This window comes from Pinus tabuliformis, chromosome 9, assembly GCF_031772625.1.
Source record: "Pinus tabuliformis cultivar Carrire ecotype Pingquan chromosome 9, CPIR1, whole genome shotgun sequence".
Classification (NCBI taxonomy): Eukaryota; Viridiplantae; Streptophyta; class Pinopsida; order Pinales; family Pinaceae; genus Pinus; species Pinus tabuliformis.
Window position 1 is genome coordinate 405,038,146 of NC_142307.1, and position 18,696 is coordinate 405,056,841.

An 18,696-nucleotide genomic window follows, 5' to 3' on the forward strand; every position below is an offset into this window, starting at 1 on the left:
TTTTCCCTTGATGTAAAAGGGGGATAGAAGCTTGCTGTTTGGAAAGAGGTATTATTTACATATGTGTTTGCAGGTATTTACAGGTGGTGGTCAAACACCGAAGTGGTTTCCATCAATGGTCTATGAATGGTTCAGTGATTGATTCAGTATTACAGTTATTCATGATTTAATTTTCATTAGTTTAAGATCTGTACGTAGGTGTTCTACAAAGGAAGCATGTACATACACAAGCCTTATTTAGTACAATCGCATACAAATTATGATATTTGTTTGATTTGGTTTGGTTCCACATACAATGATCTGATGCTTCAGAAATTCAATTGATTTTAGTGTTTTAATGACTCAGATTCAGTGCTCCAGTTTGGCATGTTTGTTTGGGTTTATTATTGATATGTGTTTAGTTTGAAAATATGATGAAAGGTGGCCTACAGGTTGTATGATGATTGTTTAATAGGTGGATCCAGTATGAACCATTCTGAAAAGTGGTCCACAAGGAGCTGAGGGTTGCAACCTTCAGAGAAGGGGTAGGAGCTCCCTTCCTGTAGAAGTCGATAAACAAGATTAGGGGGTTGTAGCTCCCTTCCAGTAGGAGCTGGAGAATGAGTGGATGTTGTAGCCTCTTGCGAGTGGGTACCTACATAATGGTAAGAGCCTACATCAATACAAATGTAATGAATATTTTCTTAATATAATAAGAAAGAAGTCAGAGACAACGGTAGCGACGGTTTTCTCCCACATTGGGTTTCCACCTAAAATCTTGGTGTTCTATGCATGTTTCTCATCTACTGTGATTTGTTTATGGTCTTTACTACATACTGAAAGTAATTAATGTACTGATGTAGTGGTTAAAGGTAATCATTTAACATAACCCATAAAAATCAATAAATTGGATATACATTGTTTTCTTTCTCTGAAGTAGTGTACTTATGCAGGTTGCTTTAAGAAAAACAATGTACAAAATTTAGTATATGAAAATTGAAAGTTAAAGTCTTAAAATACTCATTCACCTCCCCACCCTAGTGTTTTTCCCAACAAATCATACATTTTACATAATGAACTAAGGTTTCATTTTCGTAATATAAATACATATGCAACAATTACACTACATAATAAAAGGGTCAATTACACAAGTTGTATATGTGGCCTGATGGTAAAGTCACTTGTCATGTGAATTGGAGGTCACAATTTCAAACTTTGTTAAGGTCAATTAATACAGTTTCCACAATGTTTGATTGTTGCTAATGAAATATTATTCAATATACTCTAATCACATATTTGTTTATGACTGATTAAGGTCTCTATTCCATAATATAAATATTTAGTGCAACTATTTTTTTTGTAAGTTTGGTATTGGTGAGGCTACATCATGGTCATAATAGGGACAAGAATTGAACATGTGACTTAACAACATAGTTTTTGTGTAACTATTAAACCATATAAAAGAACTAATATTTGGAGATGCCTTCAATTATTTAACTCATCATTTATGTGTTGTATTATCTGATTTATTAATAGGAGGGTTATCATTTATTTAGTTGTTCTTGTATAAAGGCCATTGTAGTCAATTTATTTTCTTTAATTTATAACTAAACGTAGCTAAGGCTCTATAGTGCTATAAGGCCAAAACCTTAGAGAATTGATTAGTTTACTACTTTTTTATGTAATTTAGTGCATAGGGTTAGTGTACTTTTTGTTTTATTTTTCTTTTATCTGTCAGGGTTGCAAGCTGTAGGACTCTTCCGAGCTAGATGTGACTCCTTGAAAAGCGAGAAGGTTAAGTTACGCCACTATTGGCATCGACTTAACTCCAACTTGAGTGGATATAACTATGGGATAAAATTCCCATTACTTCTCATCATGATCGAGGTGGATATTGGTGGTCACTCGCCTATTCCATTTGGACCCCCAACATTATTTCCTTTCAGTTTCCTATTTCACTTGTTTTCTATTTTTTGGCAGTTTTTTAAATCCTCATATTCTAAAGTCGTTTTGAAGCCCTAAAGGACATTTTTTGGGCAAACGGGAAAACTTGTAGCCTACAATAAATGTTTATAATCAAAAGTTGTTTTCCTCGAATAGACCTTTCTAACAAGCTATCATGCATGCCAAATGGATATGGAATATCAAAGTTGTCGTTTTGAAGCCCTAAAGGACATTTTTTGGGCAAACGGGAAAACTTGTAGCCTACAATAAATGTTTATAATCAAAAGTTGTTTTCCTCGGATAAACCTTTCTAACAAGCTATCATGCATGCCAAATGGATATGGAATATCAAAGTTATCACTGTAGGAAGTTGATGTTCCAACTAACCCTAGCAAGGCCCACAAGCTTTTGGTGCTTCATCACCTTGGGTTAGGTTTTTGGATGTTTAGGGTTTTACATTACTTATTGATGATAAAAATTACTGAGAGCCTCATTGTAACTCAGTTCAAAAGGCATGTAGTTGTCACATCTCTTCTTAGAGATAAGCTACCATCACCCGAGCTAGTTTATTTCCTTTCTGCATGTCAACATTTTTTAACAGTTGTTATTATTAATTAAAGTTTTGTTTTGATGTATTTTTGTGTTTTTATTTAAATTTGTATTTCATTTCATTCATTCATAAATCCAAATCACGTTAGTTGTTGAGAAGTTTGAGACGTTGATGTAGTGCTAGAGTGACACACCCCATTCCAAAACATCAACATAATTTTAGTGACCATACAAGGGAGTGTTTTCTCACTCCCTTTTTGGTTTTCATTGTATTCTATTCTAGTTAAGTATAGTTGTCATTAATTGTTTTCTACCTTGTGGTGGCATGCCAACCACTTCCTCTTCCAAACCTGACAAGATAATTTACCAACAAGGAATTTTTAACTGGGAGGAGGACAAGAACCTGTAACTTTGGTTCACACTTCCTCCTCTAAAGATTACACATCTGATCAACCCTATTCTATGCAAATTCAAACAACATATACCTTTGTTTTATGGTGACAGGAAATTTGTTGTAAAGGAAAATTTTTGCACACTCTCAAATGTGTGCATGATCCTTAGAGTGAACAAAAATGACAGTTGCATTCTTTTGTTTTCATAATCCCTTTAAGGATGTGTTGCTTCCCTATTTGCTGACCTACCTAATGATTTTTTTTCCACCTAGGAAGAATTGTCCTACTTGTTTATCTATACCTTTGGTATGTAAGAGAATCCTTATGACCACCTTAAAATCTTTAACCAATTATGCATGGAAAAGGGTGAAATCATTCTCGCTTTCAATCTATGATTTGTCAAGATTTACAACCTCATCCTTGAACCTATTCAACCTACCAACCTAGATGCCTATCTACTTTATTTAGCCTTATATCTCCTCTTTACAGTTATCAACTAGAGGAAAAGAACATTCAAAGCCTTGATAAGGTCTTGGTCACTTGTATTGATTTCAAAGAGCAAACCCATAGAATTGGTTTCTCTCCTAACCTTAATGAAGTGTATCCCAATCCTTATTTAATGCTTACCTTCCAAGATCTATAGGATCAAATGTGTCATCTTGAGGATAGGTTTCTATCTAGTCTCTACTTGAGTTCTCCAATGAACCCTTTCTTTCAAAACAAAATTATGATTCTTATGTCATTTGTGATCATGAATGTGCATTGAATGATGATCACCATCATAGCATCACACGTGATTATCATTTATTTTTCCTAAATTAGTTGTTTTAACATTTGAGGGTAATCAAAGTCTGTCTCCATGTTGCGATTCCCTTATCACTTCACACATTTTCATGCAATGATATTCAACCTCAAACTAACCCTAGTCTCCTCTACCCTATGTTCAATGTTAGGTAAAATGATTATAGTCATCTATGAATGTTAAAAAATAATAAATTTCATCAATTGATGGTGTATGCATTGGTCCACATAGTTCTAAATGAACAATCTCCAAGGGTGTCTTTTCCCTTGTTGAATTTCATGTTGGAAATTATTCTTTAAGTTGTTTTCCCAAGATGCATCCTTCACACAATTTCTATGGTTTTTCTGAGTGTTAAACCATTTACCATGCATTTCATGTGTAGCAAGTTTAGACCTCCAAATTTTAGATGGCCAAATCTTAGATGCCATAGCCAAATTTCATCTTTAAATTTGGTTTTATCTTTTGGGGGAAGAGTCTATTGCTTGTCATATGAACTTTTGCAATCAACTATTGACTTGGAAATTTATCCAAGAATGTGCATTCTCCATTTTGAAAACTACTTTGTATTCCTTTTGCATAAGTTGTCCAATATTTATCAAATTGTGTTTTAAACCTGGAACAAAATACACATATGAAATATACTTCCTCTCCCCCTTCTTGGTTAGAATATTGACTATTCCTTTTCTCATCATTGACAAATGTGACTTCAGATTTTACACTTTCATCCAAATTAGAAAAAATTTCTATGTTCCCTGTTATGTGATTGCTACAACCTGAGTCTAAAAGCCATATATCCTTTTGCTTCTTTTGTGCTCCATTACATGCTAAAAACGTGTTGTCTTGGTTCTAATTTTCTTTTGTAAAATTTGCATTTGTTTTATTAAAAATCATGTTGTTTCTTTCTGCATTCAATTGCATAATGTCCATACTTCTTGTAATAATGACATTGAACATGAGATTCATCATACTTTTGGCCTTGTGCTTGATTTTGGTTTGAATTTAGAATTGGATTTTGAGTGCTTCCTTTTGCACTTGAGCTTGAACGACTGCTTCTTCCACTTCGGTGTGGGCTTCTTCCTCTACCTGTACCTTGACCAACTAAGACTTGTCTCTTGAAGTCATGTTCCATTGAAGAATTTGTTGTTCTTCTCAACCTATGTTCATGAGATATTAGTGATCCATGAAGCTCATCCACTGAAAACTATGAGAGATATTTTGTCTCCTCTATATCCATAAGAATAGGATCAAACCTTGTTGATAAACTTCTTAGAATTTTTCAACTATTCTCCTTTCTTCAAGTGTCTCAAATCTGAATTGAGTAACCAATACAATAACTTGTGTAAAAAATGAGTCTATGGTCTCAAACTCTTTCATACATGTTGTTTCAAAGTTTCTTCTCAATGTTTACAATTTTGTTGTCTTCACCTTTGCCATACCTTGACATGTTGTCCGAGGAATGTCTCGTGCTTACTTTGACTTTGTTGTTGTTGCAATCCTTGGAAAAATACTCTTATGCATTACCTGGAATATATAGAAGAGGGATTTAGAGTCCTTTATGTTATCTCTCAAGGAATCTCGTTTTGCTTGTGTCAATGCATTGCATGTGAGAGTACTTCTTTATGTTATCTCTCAACAAATCTCGTTTTGCTTGTGTCAATGCATTGCATGTGACTGCATCAACTGGTTCTTGAAACCCATTTTCTACAAGATCCCATATATCTTGAGAACAAAACAATGTCTTCATTGTGATTGCCCAATAATCATAGTTATTGCCATTAAATTGAGGAATTTGAGAATTTATCAAGCTTGTGCTTAAAGATGTCATTGAAATAAAACTTTGACTCCTTGCTAATAAACCTTGGCTCCTTGGTCCAACTGTAACAACTACTTAAAAATAAAGATGACAAACAACCTGCTCTAATAAGTCTAGTGTGGAACCAAAGCTTTGACACTTACTCTGATACCACATCACATTAAAAAGCAAAGGATGATAAAATAGATTTCACTTGACAATGAAAAACAGTGTAACAACTCAGAGCCTGTAGTCACAAAACAGTGTAAAAACTCAGAGCCTGCCGTCACAAAACATAGTAATACGCAGTAAAAACAAGATTTAAATTTCCAGAATGAAAAATACTTTGGTTTATAAATTTGTGAAAGCAAAATACATTTACAAAACACAAACTTGAGCTCCATTCACCTCAGTAAAACCTTAATTTTACGAAGGTTTATTGACGCTCTGTTTTTAGAGGAAGTAGAAATTGTGTTTTACGCGCCCACCTATTTTTGCTTAGACACACGACCTTAGAGGCAACAAAACTAGTCATAACACCAACCTAATAAACTATTAACATATCTAATACATCAGATGACCACAATTCCACTTGAAAATTCCACCTGCTCAGTTTCCTTTTACTTTGTGCAGTACATTCAAACATTTACTGCTATACCAACTTTGAACAAGTATTATCAGATATTTGGATGTTGGATGTTCAGAAACTCATTTACTTCACATTCCTTCTGCCAGAAATCTAAATCTGCAATTCAATTTTCGTTCAACTTCCAGATATGGTGTGTTGTTAGTGCATTTAGTTTTGATTAATTTCCACTGTAGCAAAAGAATTCCATGAAATCCATAAACTCTTCGAAATAAACATTTAGTTATAGTAGTTGTGATTAATTTCCAACCTGACAAAGGAATTCCATGAAATCCATAAACTCCTCGGAATAATGAATATCAAAGGAGCCTGTTTAGCCCTATACAGGCTCATATTTCGATTGAAGATGCCTTAAAACGTAATTGCTTGCTGAACTTGTGAAATCACTGTAGAAATGATGGAGGAATCTGGAATGTAAGGGAATGGGAAAGATCCGTGTACAAAGAAACTACTTGTGTGTTTTCTCTTTTTGAAAAAAAAATGGCAAAGGAATTCCATCAAACCCATGCACTCCTTGGAAAATGAATAATACCAAAACACTCTGTGGATGACATGGCAACAGGAAAGGGAAGGCCAAGAGCCACCCCTAAGGACCTTTAAAAGCGTGCTTTCACCCTGCTCCGCCATCACCCGAGGCTTTGTTTGAAGGGAAAATCAGCTTATAGTTTTCAATTTTGTAACAGTAACATGAATCTTGATAAGATTCCGAAGTATATGAGGTGTCAGTTGTTAGAGGAAGATCTGGAAGGAAGGATTTATAAGGGCATAATGCCAGAAACAGGGGAGGAGGTGACTCTCAAGGTTGCTTACACACATTTTACGGAAGGAATTCCCCCCACTTCCATCAGAGAGATATCAATTTTACGGATGCTGTCCGACAGCGCCTGCAACATCGTCAAGTATAACTATTTTATTATTATTAGCAGAATTCGCTCACTAAATTACTCAGGGCGGGGTATGTTAATTTTAGTTTTCTCTTTTTGTCATCTATGTCTGCAGGTTGCGAGATGTGGAACGCCGAAAGAGTCGACACGGCCAATTTCGCCTTCATATAGTATTTGATGATATGAAGTCGAATCTTTTTTTATTTATCAACAGATATCGGACGCGGTCGCTTACAATACCGCCACTGGTTATCAAGGTGCGGAGAGGCGATTTTGTCGATTTCTGCATCGAGATTTAAAGCATCAAGTGAGCCTGTGGATTGTTTGTGAAAATTGTGGTTTTGAGGGTTAACTGTGTGATATTTTACAGAAAATTATGTACGAGCTTGTGAAAGGTGTTGCTTCTATGCACGGCCATGGCGTCATGCACAGGTTATCTCGTCCTTTAAAAATCTTTAGTGAAGCCGCCACTATGAATGTGTCTGTACCCGTTAAAGCTTTACAGTGGATTTCTTTAAGCACTTATATTGAATTTGGCTCTTTTAAACTCTAAAACTAATTATTAACGCAAATTTGACTCGATTCTTCTCGGCTATTTAAAACTTAAAAACTATAAATATGTTGTAAAGGTAAAATTGTCTCGTCTCTTTATCATATTTACCGAAGTTCTTACACAGCCTTTGTCCCGCCTCTTTAAAAACCATTATATGATTATAACGGTTAATTTGTGTCAGTTCTTTAAAATCTTAAATTTATCATTACATTGAATTTGCCTCGGCTCCTTAAAATCTTAAATTTAATTTTATACTGAATTTGAAAATTTAAATTTTTTGAAGGTAAATTTGTCCAGGCGGTTTAAATTCTTTAATGAAGTTGTTACAGTGAATCTTTCCTGCTTCTTTAAAACCTTATTATTACGATGATGTTCTCTCGTCTCCGTCTCTTTAAAACGTCTTGTAAGTCAATTGTGTCTCGCTCCTTTACCGAAATTATTGTTTTGGTGAATTTGTTTGCAAAACTTATTTACCAGTTTGATAAATATTGCTGGCCGAATTTGTCCGGCTCTTAAAACCCTTACGTTACTGCAGGTAAATTTAATCGTATATTTTGTTTCAGGTCTTTACAACCTACATTTATTTTTAAAAGTGTGAATTTACCTGAACTCATTATTTTTTGTTGCATTGAATTTGAATTTATCTGGCATTATCCTGTTGCCTCTTCAAATGGGCCATCTTAACCCAAATCTGGATTCGGAAAGGGTCATTCTTAACTCGAACTCGAATGTAGATTCCGGTAATCGGAGAACCGGCCGCAAAGTCTACGGTTGAGTTTGCGGCTGGCCCTTTCGATTCTACAATGTAGTTACAGCCAAGAAGTTATTATAATTGTAGTCAGTGAATTAGCTTGTGATTATTATGATTGTGAATTTGTCTGACATTATTATCATGACACTTGCAATGAATTTGTCTGCCGTTTCGTAGAAACCTGAATCCTAAAGCTATATGGATAGAAATGGAGGACCGGGAATTTGTGTCAATGAAAATCGCAAGGTTTTGTCTGGGAAGAGCTACCAATTTTTCTGGCAAGGCCTATACGAAGAGGGTAAAGAGCTGATTGAATATCAATGCTTATTGCATTTATTCATGAATATCATCTATTGACAAATCGAGCATTCTGGCAGGTAGGGGTGCGATGGTACCTATCTCCCGAACTACTCTTGGGTCAGGATACCTACTGTCTTTCTGTTGACATGTGGAATGTAGGCTGCATTTTTGGTACATTTCTCTGGCCATTACTAGGATTTTCTCAGTTATCTTTGTTTTTTAATGTATTTTTTGATTTTTGTGAAACTTATCCAACCTTTTACGCGGAAGATTTTACTTTATTTCACTTTTCCTTTGGACGAATGAAGCCAACGGAGTTTCCAAAAATCTCATTTTCCTTCTTGTACCGGAATGGATTGGATTCTTCTTTTTTGAATCCAAATTACCCGATTCATGCTGCCACATGGAAGCAAGCATCTCTTTCTTGATTCAACTTGTCTTTGTCCTATTGTTTTTATTTCAACTTTTCTGTTTCATGCTGCTTTTTGAAACCATGACATGACATTGAATCAGGAAAATCATCATGTATGTGCCCCTTGCAATAACACTTCCAGGCTGCCATGACTTCCTTAAGAGGGTGTGACTACTCTATCCCCTCGGATTATTGTTTTTGGTCGCTCTGCCTTTTAGCTCTTGCGTTTAGAATCAATTAAAATCTCGCCTCCAATTTCAACGCAAACTCTAGTATAAAACATTATACTCATGCAAGTCCCTAGGGCATGTCAAATGGCTTCAACAGATGTCTAAACCCATATAAAAGAATGGCTCTTTTTAAGATACAGTTTGACTAGCTAACCTTTTTATAATTTTATTTTTTAATATATTTATTAGATATATTTACCTTCTATTTTGTATTGAATTAGCTGAATTGTATAGAAGGGAGCCTCTCTTTGTGGGATGGAATGATTTCGAGATTCTTCAGGCGATCTTCAGGTAAGCTTCAAGTCCTCTTCTAACCGTTTCTTCGTCATATTTGTGGAGTCACGCATATTTTGGGAAGTTTTGATGTTGTAAGAGATTGTGAATACAGAGTGAAAGGCAGGGGACATTGGTGACCGCTGAAATATGAGTTTGTCTACCAATGCTTTTAAATGGTTTCCAAGAGTGTGAAAACATTTTTATTTTTTATTTTTAAAGCTTGCTCGGAACTCCAAATGAAGAAGTTTGGCCGGGAGTTTCACAACTCAGTTATTGGCATCCTTTTCCTCAATGGGAGCCCTGTGATCTCAGAACCGAAGTCCCAGATTTAAATGGTGATGCTTTGGATTTGTTATCGGTAACTCGTTTCATTGATTCAAAGCTTTTGTGAGATTAATCTTTGTCAAACAATTATTAATTCTATTTCATTTTTATAAATGCGTAGCAGTTTTTTCCAAACAAATGTATGTTTTGTTATTACTGCAGAAACTGCTGGTATGTGACCCTTCGAAGAGAATATCTGCCAAGCGTGCTCTGTTGCATCCTTATTTCTCTGAGTTGAGTACAGCATAGCTACACAGTACTTTGAGAACGTATCCCTCTCCAACATTTAAATTTTTCATAGGGTATACAATGTGGATGTCGTATGCTTGAAACCATAGTTACCAAATTCGAATTCGAATACGAATACGAATTCGATTCGATATGGAAAAAATTCGACTATATAAAATTCAATACAGAAAAAATTCGTCTGTATAAAATTCAATACGGGAAAAATTCGAAAATATACATCTTATATAGATTAACATATTATTATTATTTTTTTCAAAACTTCATAAAATAAAAATGAATCTTTCCTATAATAATACCATTATTTCCTTATTTCCAATATCAATCTTTTATGTGTATTTATATTTTTATCTATTTAAGATAATCTATTATTTGTATTCTGAGAATTGAGAAAACATCTAAATAAAATATATTAATATAAATAACAAAAACTCAAAATTGATATTCAATATAAAAAATGAAATATTAAATATTTAAATAATCTCCCCAAACTAAAACTAGTACTAATTCCCCTTATAATCCAAATTTATTCCATAATAACTAGGTAGATTAATCTTTATGATGAATCACAAAAAAATAAATACTTTAATTGAATTTCAAATCACCTATTACTAAAACCAAATTAAATAATGACTGTCATTTAAAACTATATTTTAAAATTTTTACAAAATATATTTATTTTTGTAATTTTTTTAATAAAAAACCACTTTTTTTAATAAAGAATTTATTATTTTATGATTGAAAATTTTATATATAAAATTTCCATAACATTTTTTAATATATAAATTATTAGTAAAATTTGTGAATGTTCGGGTAAAATAGATGTTTCTATATATATATAGTTGGTTAGGTGTTTTTACAATGGTTGCTTATATTGCTCCGGAGGATCAGAGGGTACTGCAAAACCAAGGAAATACGGGAGCATTGTACCCTCTGCTCAGCGGTTCAAAATCGCAACCTGCAGTGGAGAAATTAACTTTATTGATTTGGTTAACTATAAATACCGTACCGTATCGAAATTAACAATTAAATGGCCAATCGAATCGTATCAGCTGCAGTGGAGAAATTAACTTTATTGATTTGGTTAACTAAATTAACGAATTAAATGGCCAATCGAATCGTATCAGCTGCAGTGGAGAAATTAACTTTATTGATTTGGTTAACTACAAATACCGTACGGTATCGAAATTAACGAATTAAATGGCCAATCGAATCGTATCAGCGAATTTCCGAATTTTTTTGGCCAATACGGCCGAACTTGGTAACTATGCTTGAAACTAAGTGAACATATGAAAGAAAATATGGTTTGAAGGAATTTTTTTTAATGATTTTATTTAAATTTCGGGAAGGTTATTTTATTTAAAAAATTGTGTGTCAAGTGTTTTCACATATTTGAATATAAAAATCTATATTATATTTAATTAAGTTTATTTGATTAGAGATTTATATGTTATATAATAATTTTTCCTTGTTATTATTATTGGGTTTCATAATATAAGTTGTTAGGATTTTCACTTAATACATAGTATGCAAAGGATTTAATAATTAATAATTTATAATTTTGAATGGTTATATTTAAAGTTTTAGTGAATTTCTTTAACTTTGATTTGGTTATATTATAAACACTAAATAATTTTATGGTGGTGGTAGCTATTTTTATATTTTTCAAATAGATTGCTATTGTTATTCCATTTTACCAAGCAGATAGGCATATATGAAGCATATATACAACCACATTTTCTAATGTGGATATGAAACATATATACAGCCACATTTTCTAATGTGAATATGAAACAAATATACAACCACATTTTCTAATGTACGTGATATACCTTCTTGTTATCATTATTGGCTTTCATAATATAAGTTGTTAGGATTTTCACTTGATACACAATATTCAAGGGATTTAATAATTTATAATTTTGAATGGTTATATTTAGATTCTTAATGAATTTCCTGAAGTCTAATTTGATACATTATAAACACTTAACAATTTTATGGTGGTGGCGACTATATAAATAATAACAACCATGTTCTTATATATTATTATATGATTATTATATGAATATTATAATAATGATATAATAATAATAATAATAATAATTATTATTATTATTATTATTATATTGTTTTCACGGATGCGGGTGTTTAAGCACGCTGGTACTATGTAGCGACTTTGGGTTGGCAAGTGGCAAGGCCACCTGGCCACCCACGCTTCCACCCAGAAGGTCACTGTCGATATTAATGGCATATTAATACACTGCGTAGGTCGAGGCTTCATCAATCTGGGTTTTAAGATAGCCTCTTTAGACCGTCTTCCCCCCGCTTCCCCTCCTCTGAACTAGAATTGTCTCCCTGCTGCTGCGGAACTGAGCTCGCGCACAACAACGGGGAGACGCTGCCAAATTTTATGTTGCATTGAGATGGTGGATGGTGCACATTTCTCGCAAAGTCTTCTATGTTGCTTTCGGACTGGTTCTTCGATCTTGAATTTCGGCTCTGAACTGCTGATAACTGGTCCTTTTGTTCTCACCGACCACTCATTCTTTGGCACTGCTCCTTCTCGTCCTCGTTCGCTCAATTTTGACTAGGTGAGCATGCCTCGTCTGCGTCATTGTATGCGTTGTAGGAGGGGCAGTAGCAGAGGAAGAACAATTCGCCCCCCCTCCTTGACCCACTCTAATTTGTCTCTCCTCTAACTCTTCCTCCCCTTCAACGGCTCATTTATCTGGACGCTACCCTGCCACTCGCAGCGGTCAGGGGCGAGCTCAGACTGCAGGTCTTTGGCCTGTTGACACTGCTCCCCAGCCTCCTGCTGCCTCTGTTTCATCTCTGCAACCCAATCATTCTGCACAATTTCAATTTCGTTGCACGCTGTAATGTCCCTGCATAATAGCGACTATCTTGGTGGCATTTAGAGAGGAGCCAAAAAATTATGAAGACCCAACCCGCAATACTCAGGCACAGACCACCACCAGCAAGAGAATTCCCTGGAAGCAGCTCAGGGACACACCATTCCAGGCTACTTCAAGAACATAGAAGAAATATCGAGAGATAAACATGATGTAGAAGATGACATGGAGGCGTACAGGTGTCTGATAGTGGAAGAGCCTCCTCCTCTAACGACACCTAACTAGTCAAAGTTTTTCAAGTTCTGGGTTCTCGGCTCCCAATACTATGGGTCTATTCTGGTGTTTTATTTATGCAATATTGTTAATTTTGATGATTGTTCAAAAAACTACTCCATTTTGGCACTACAGGTTATTACCCCTACGTGGGCAGCAAACTCTTATAGTTTTGGACTGGTTTCCCCGGTGCGGGCAGTCTCTTTCCAGTCTTTTTTTGTTAAACATGGCATAATTTGGGACTTGCTCTGCAGAGGTTGGTGCCTCTTTGTACTATTTTTGTTACATTAATAGAATTAGTCAAATTTAGAAAAAAATTAAATAAATTATTATTATATGGTTAATAATAATAATAATAATAATAATAATAATAATAATTATATTGTATTATTAAAATAACATAACATATTTATTATTATATTATAATAATAATAATAATATATTATCATTATATTATTATAATAATATAATTAGTATTATATTATATTATTATTAATTATTATAATACGAATATAAAATAATAAAATAATAACAATTATATTGTATTATTATTATTATTATTATTATTATTATTATTATTATTCCGTGTGGTACGTGGACACCCGTGGTCAATGGATGTCCGCTACGTCCACGTAAAGTCTAGAGCTGATCTCTAGGATCCTGCCCCTCAGCCACCATAGACCTGACTCTAAGGGCTTTCGGGGAGAATTGACCCTATGACCTCCCGAACGACGAGGCATTGACTTGACTAGTTGGGCTAACCCTTGGGGCTTATATATTTATTATATTATTATTATTATTATAATATTAATTCACGCTAATAACCATGGTCCAGTAATAATTAGAATTGTGATAAGGGAATAATAAACCCAAGGGATTAATACTAAAACTCTAAGGGATCATGAATCCAAAGGAATAATATTAACCCCAAGGGACTAATATTATAAACCCAGCGTATATAAACCTTAATATAAATATTATAAACACTAAAATAAACATGATTGACCATCGTTGATTTTCACATTGAGACAATCCTTATCACAATTCCATGTTGGACCATGGTTGACATCATAATAAACCATGGTTGACCGGGGAATGATAAACCCAAGCGATTGATATTACAAACCCGAAGGAACAATAAACCCAAGGCATTAATACTAAAACCCCAAGGGATTATGAACCTAAGGGAATAATATTAAACCCAAGGGACTAATATTATAAACCCAAGGTATATAAACCCCAAGTGGAGACAATTTTTGTCATAATGTAAGATTGGGCCATGATTGGCCACAATTGACCATGGTTGGTTATGGTTGACCATGGTTAACCATGATTGATATTATAAACTCAAGTTAATAATAAACCCAAGGGATTGATATTATGAACCCAAGGGAAACATAAACCCAAGGGATTGATACTAAAACCCCAAGGGATTATGAACCCAATGAATAATATTAAACTCAAGGGACTAATATTATAAACCTAGCATTGGTAAACCCAAATATAAATATTACAAACACTAAAATAAACATGGTTTATTTTCATTGTGAGACAATCCTTGTCACAATGCAACATTCAATCATGGTTGACCATGGTTGGCTATGATTGACAATGGTTGACCATGATTGATATTATAAACTTAAGGGAATAATAAACCCATAAGATTGATATTATAAATCCAAAGGAATAATAAACCCAAGGGATTAATACTAAAACCCCAAGGCATTATGAACCCGAGGGAATAATATTAAACCCAAGGAACTAATATTATAAACCCAACGTATCTATACCCTAAGATAAATATTATAAACACTAAAATAAACATGATTGACCATTGTTGATTTTCATATTGAGACAATCTTTTTCACAATTCCATGCTCGACCATGGTTGACTATGGTTGACATCATAGTAAACCATGGTTTATTGGGAAATAATAAACCCAAGTGATTGATATTATAAACACAACGGAACAATAAACCTAAGGGATTATGAACCTAAGGGAATAATATTAAACAAAGGGGACTAATATTATAAACCTAAGGTATACAAACCCTAAGATAAATATCAAAAATAATAAAATAAACATGGTTGAATTAATAAACCCTAAGAATTAATATTTTAAACTCAAGGAGCTCGAAGGGTTAGCTCAGTTGGTCAAAATCAGTGCCTCGTTGTTCGGGAGGTCACAGGGTCCATTCTACCCGAATCCCTTGGGGTTAGGCTTTGCTAGTGGGCTACGGGGCTAGATTCCCTTCGGGGTCGATCAACCCAGATTTTTCCGTGGACGTAGCAACCACCCGTTGACCATGGTGTTCATGAACCAAAGCCAATATATATATATATATATATATATATATATATATATATATATATATATATATATATATATATATAACTCAAGGGATTAATAAAACAAAGGTATTATTAATATTATAAACCCGAGGAACTAATAAACCCAACCGTTCAATATTATAAACCCAAGGAATTAGTGAACCAAAGGGATAAATATTAAAAACCTAAGGGATCAAGAAGCACAAGGGATCGATATTACAAACACAAGAGATTAATAAAGCTAACCATGATTGATATTATAAACCCAAGTTAATAATAAACCAAATAAATTACTACTAAAACCCCAAGGGATTATGAACCCAAGGCAATAATATCAAACCCGAGAGACTATTATTATAAACCCAACATTGGTAAACCCTAATATAAATATTACAAACACTAAAATAAACATGGTTTATTTTCATAGTGAGACAATCCTTGTCACAATGCAACATTCAACCATGGTTGGCTATGATTGACAATAGTTGATCATGATTGATATTATAAACCTAAGGGAATAATAAACCAAAGGGATTGATATTATAAACCCAAAGGAGTAATAAATCCAAGGAATTAATACTAAAACCCCAAGGGATTATGAACCAAAGGGAATAATATTAAACCCAAGAGACTAATATTATAAACCCAACGTATATAAACCCTAAGATAAATATTATAAACACTAAAATAAACATGATTGACCATCGTTGATTTTCATATTGAGACAATCCTTATCACAATTCCATGGTTGACCATGGTTGACATCATAATAAACCATGGTTGACTCAGGAATAATAAACCAAAGCGATTGATATTATAACCCAAAGAACAATAAACCCAAGGGATTAATACTAAAACCCCAAGGGATTATGAGCCTAAGGGAATATTATTAAACAAAAGTGACTAATATTATAAACCCAAGGTATACAAACCCTAAGATAAATATTAAAAAGACTAAAATAAACATGGTTGAATTAATAAACCCTAAGAATTACTATTTTTAACTAAAGGGATTAATAAACGAAAGGAATTATTAATATTATAAACCCAAGGAACAATAAACCAAAGGGATTAATATTAAAACCCTAAGGGATTATGAATCTAAGAGAATAATATTAAACCCAAGAAACTAATATTATAAACCCTAAGTTGAAACAATTTTTTTCATAATGTGAGATCAGACCATGATTGAACACAATTGACCATGGTTGGTTATGGTTTCCCATAATTTATATTATAAACCCAAGTTAATAATAAAGAAACATAAACCCTAGTGATTAATACTAAAACCCAAGGGAATAATGTTAAACTCAAGGGACTAATATTAAAAACCCAACATTGGTAAGCCCAATATAAATATTACAAACACTAAAATAAACATGGTTTATTTTCATGGTGAGACAGTCCTTGTCACAATGTGACATTCAACCATGGTTCACCATGGCTGGCTATGATTGACAATGGTTGACCATCATTGATATTATAAACCTAATGGAATAATAAACCCAAGGGATTTATATTATAAACCCAAAGGAATAATAAACCCAATATATTAATACTAATACCCGAAGGGATTATGAATCCAAGCGAATACTATTAAACCCAATGGACTAATATTATAAACCCAACATTGGTAAACCCAAATATAAATACTACAAAAACTAGAATAAACATGGTTTATTTTCATGGTCACACAATCCTTGTCACAATGCGACATTCAACCATGGTTGACCATGATGGATATGATTAACAATGGTTGGCCATGATTTATATTATAAACAGAAGGGAATAATAAACCCAAGGGATTGATATTATAAACCCAAAGGACTAATATACCCAAGGAATTAATGTTGAAACCCAAAGAAATTATGAACCAAGGGGAATAATATTAAACCCAAGGAACTAATATTATAAACCCAACATTGAGAAACCCAAATATAAATATTACAAACACTAAAATAAACATGGTTTATTTTCATGGGGAGGCAATCCTTGTCACAATGCAACATGCAACCATGGTTGGCCATGGTTGGCTATGATTTACAATACTTGACCATAATTGATATTATAAACCTAAGGGAATAATAAACGCAAGGGATTGATATCAGAGACCCAAAGGAATAAAAAATCAAGGGATTAATACTAAAACCCTAAGGGATTATGAACCCAAGGGAATAGTGTTAAACCCAAGGGACTAATATTATAATTTCTAAGATAAATATTATAAACAATAAAATAAACATGATCAACCATCGTTGATTCTCATATTAAGAAAATTCTTATCAAAATTCCATGTTGGACCATGGTTGACCATGGTTTACATCATAATAAACCATGGTTGACTCGAAAATAATAAACCCAAGGGATTGATATTATAAACATAAAGGAACGATAAACCTAAGGAATTAATACTAGAACCCCAAGGAATTATGAACCTAACGGTATAATATTAAGCAAAAGGGCTAATATTATAAACCCAAGGTATACAAACCCTAAGATAAATATTAAAAATACTAAAATAAACATGGTTGAATTAATAAACCCTAATAATTAATATTAATAAACCAAAGGGATTATTAATATTATAAACCGAAGGAACTAATAAAACCAACCATTTAATATTATAAACCCAATATTGGTAAACCCTAATATAAATATTAAAAACACTAAAATAAAGATGGTTTATTTTCATGATGACACAATCCTTGTCACAATGCGACATTCAACCATGGTTGACCATGGTTGTCTATCATTGACAATGGTTGGCCAAGACTCATATCTTAATCCTAAGGGAATAATAAACCCCAAGAGATTAATATTAAAACCACAAGGGATTATGAACCCAAGGGGATAATATTAAACCCAAGGGACTAATATTATAAACCCAATGTATATAAACCTTAAGACGAATATTATAAACACTAAAATAAGCATGGTTGAGCATCATTGATTTTCATATTGAGACAATCCTTATCACAATTCCATGTTGGACCATGGTTTACCATGGTTGACATCATAATAAATCATCATTGACCGAGGAATAATAAACCCAAGTGATTGATATTATAAACCCAAAGGAACAATAAACCCAAGGGATTAATACTAAAACCTCAAGGGATTATGAACCTGGGGGAATACTATTTAACTCAAGGGACTAAT

General features: G+C 33.4%; 1 protein-coding gene across 1 annotated transcript; it reads left to right on the top strand.

Annotated features, from left to right (window-relative positions):
* The first annotated feature begins 6,791 nt into the window (after positions 1 to 6,791).
* LOC149148864 (cyclin-dependent kinase B2-1-like) lies at positions 6,792 to 10,083 on the top strand. Its single transcript, XM_089442300.1, has 8 exons — positions 6,792 to 7,003; positions 7,104 to 7,245; positions 7,359 to 7,420; positions 8,019 to 8,076; positions 8,276 to 8,346; positions 9,469 to 9,525; positions 9,730 to 9,868; positions 9,997 to 10,083. The coding sequence occupies exons 1-8, from the start codon at positions 6,792 to 6,794 to the stop codon at positions 10,081 to 10,083; spliced, it is 828 nt and encodes a 275-aa protein (XP_089298426.1).
* Positions 10,084 to 18,696: the final 8,613 nt, after the last annotated feature.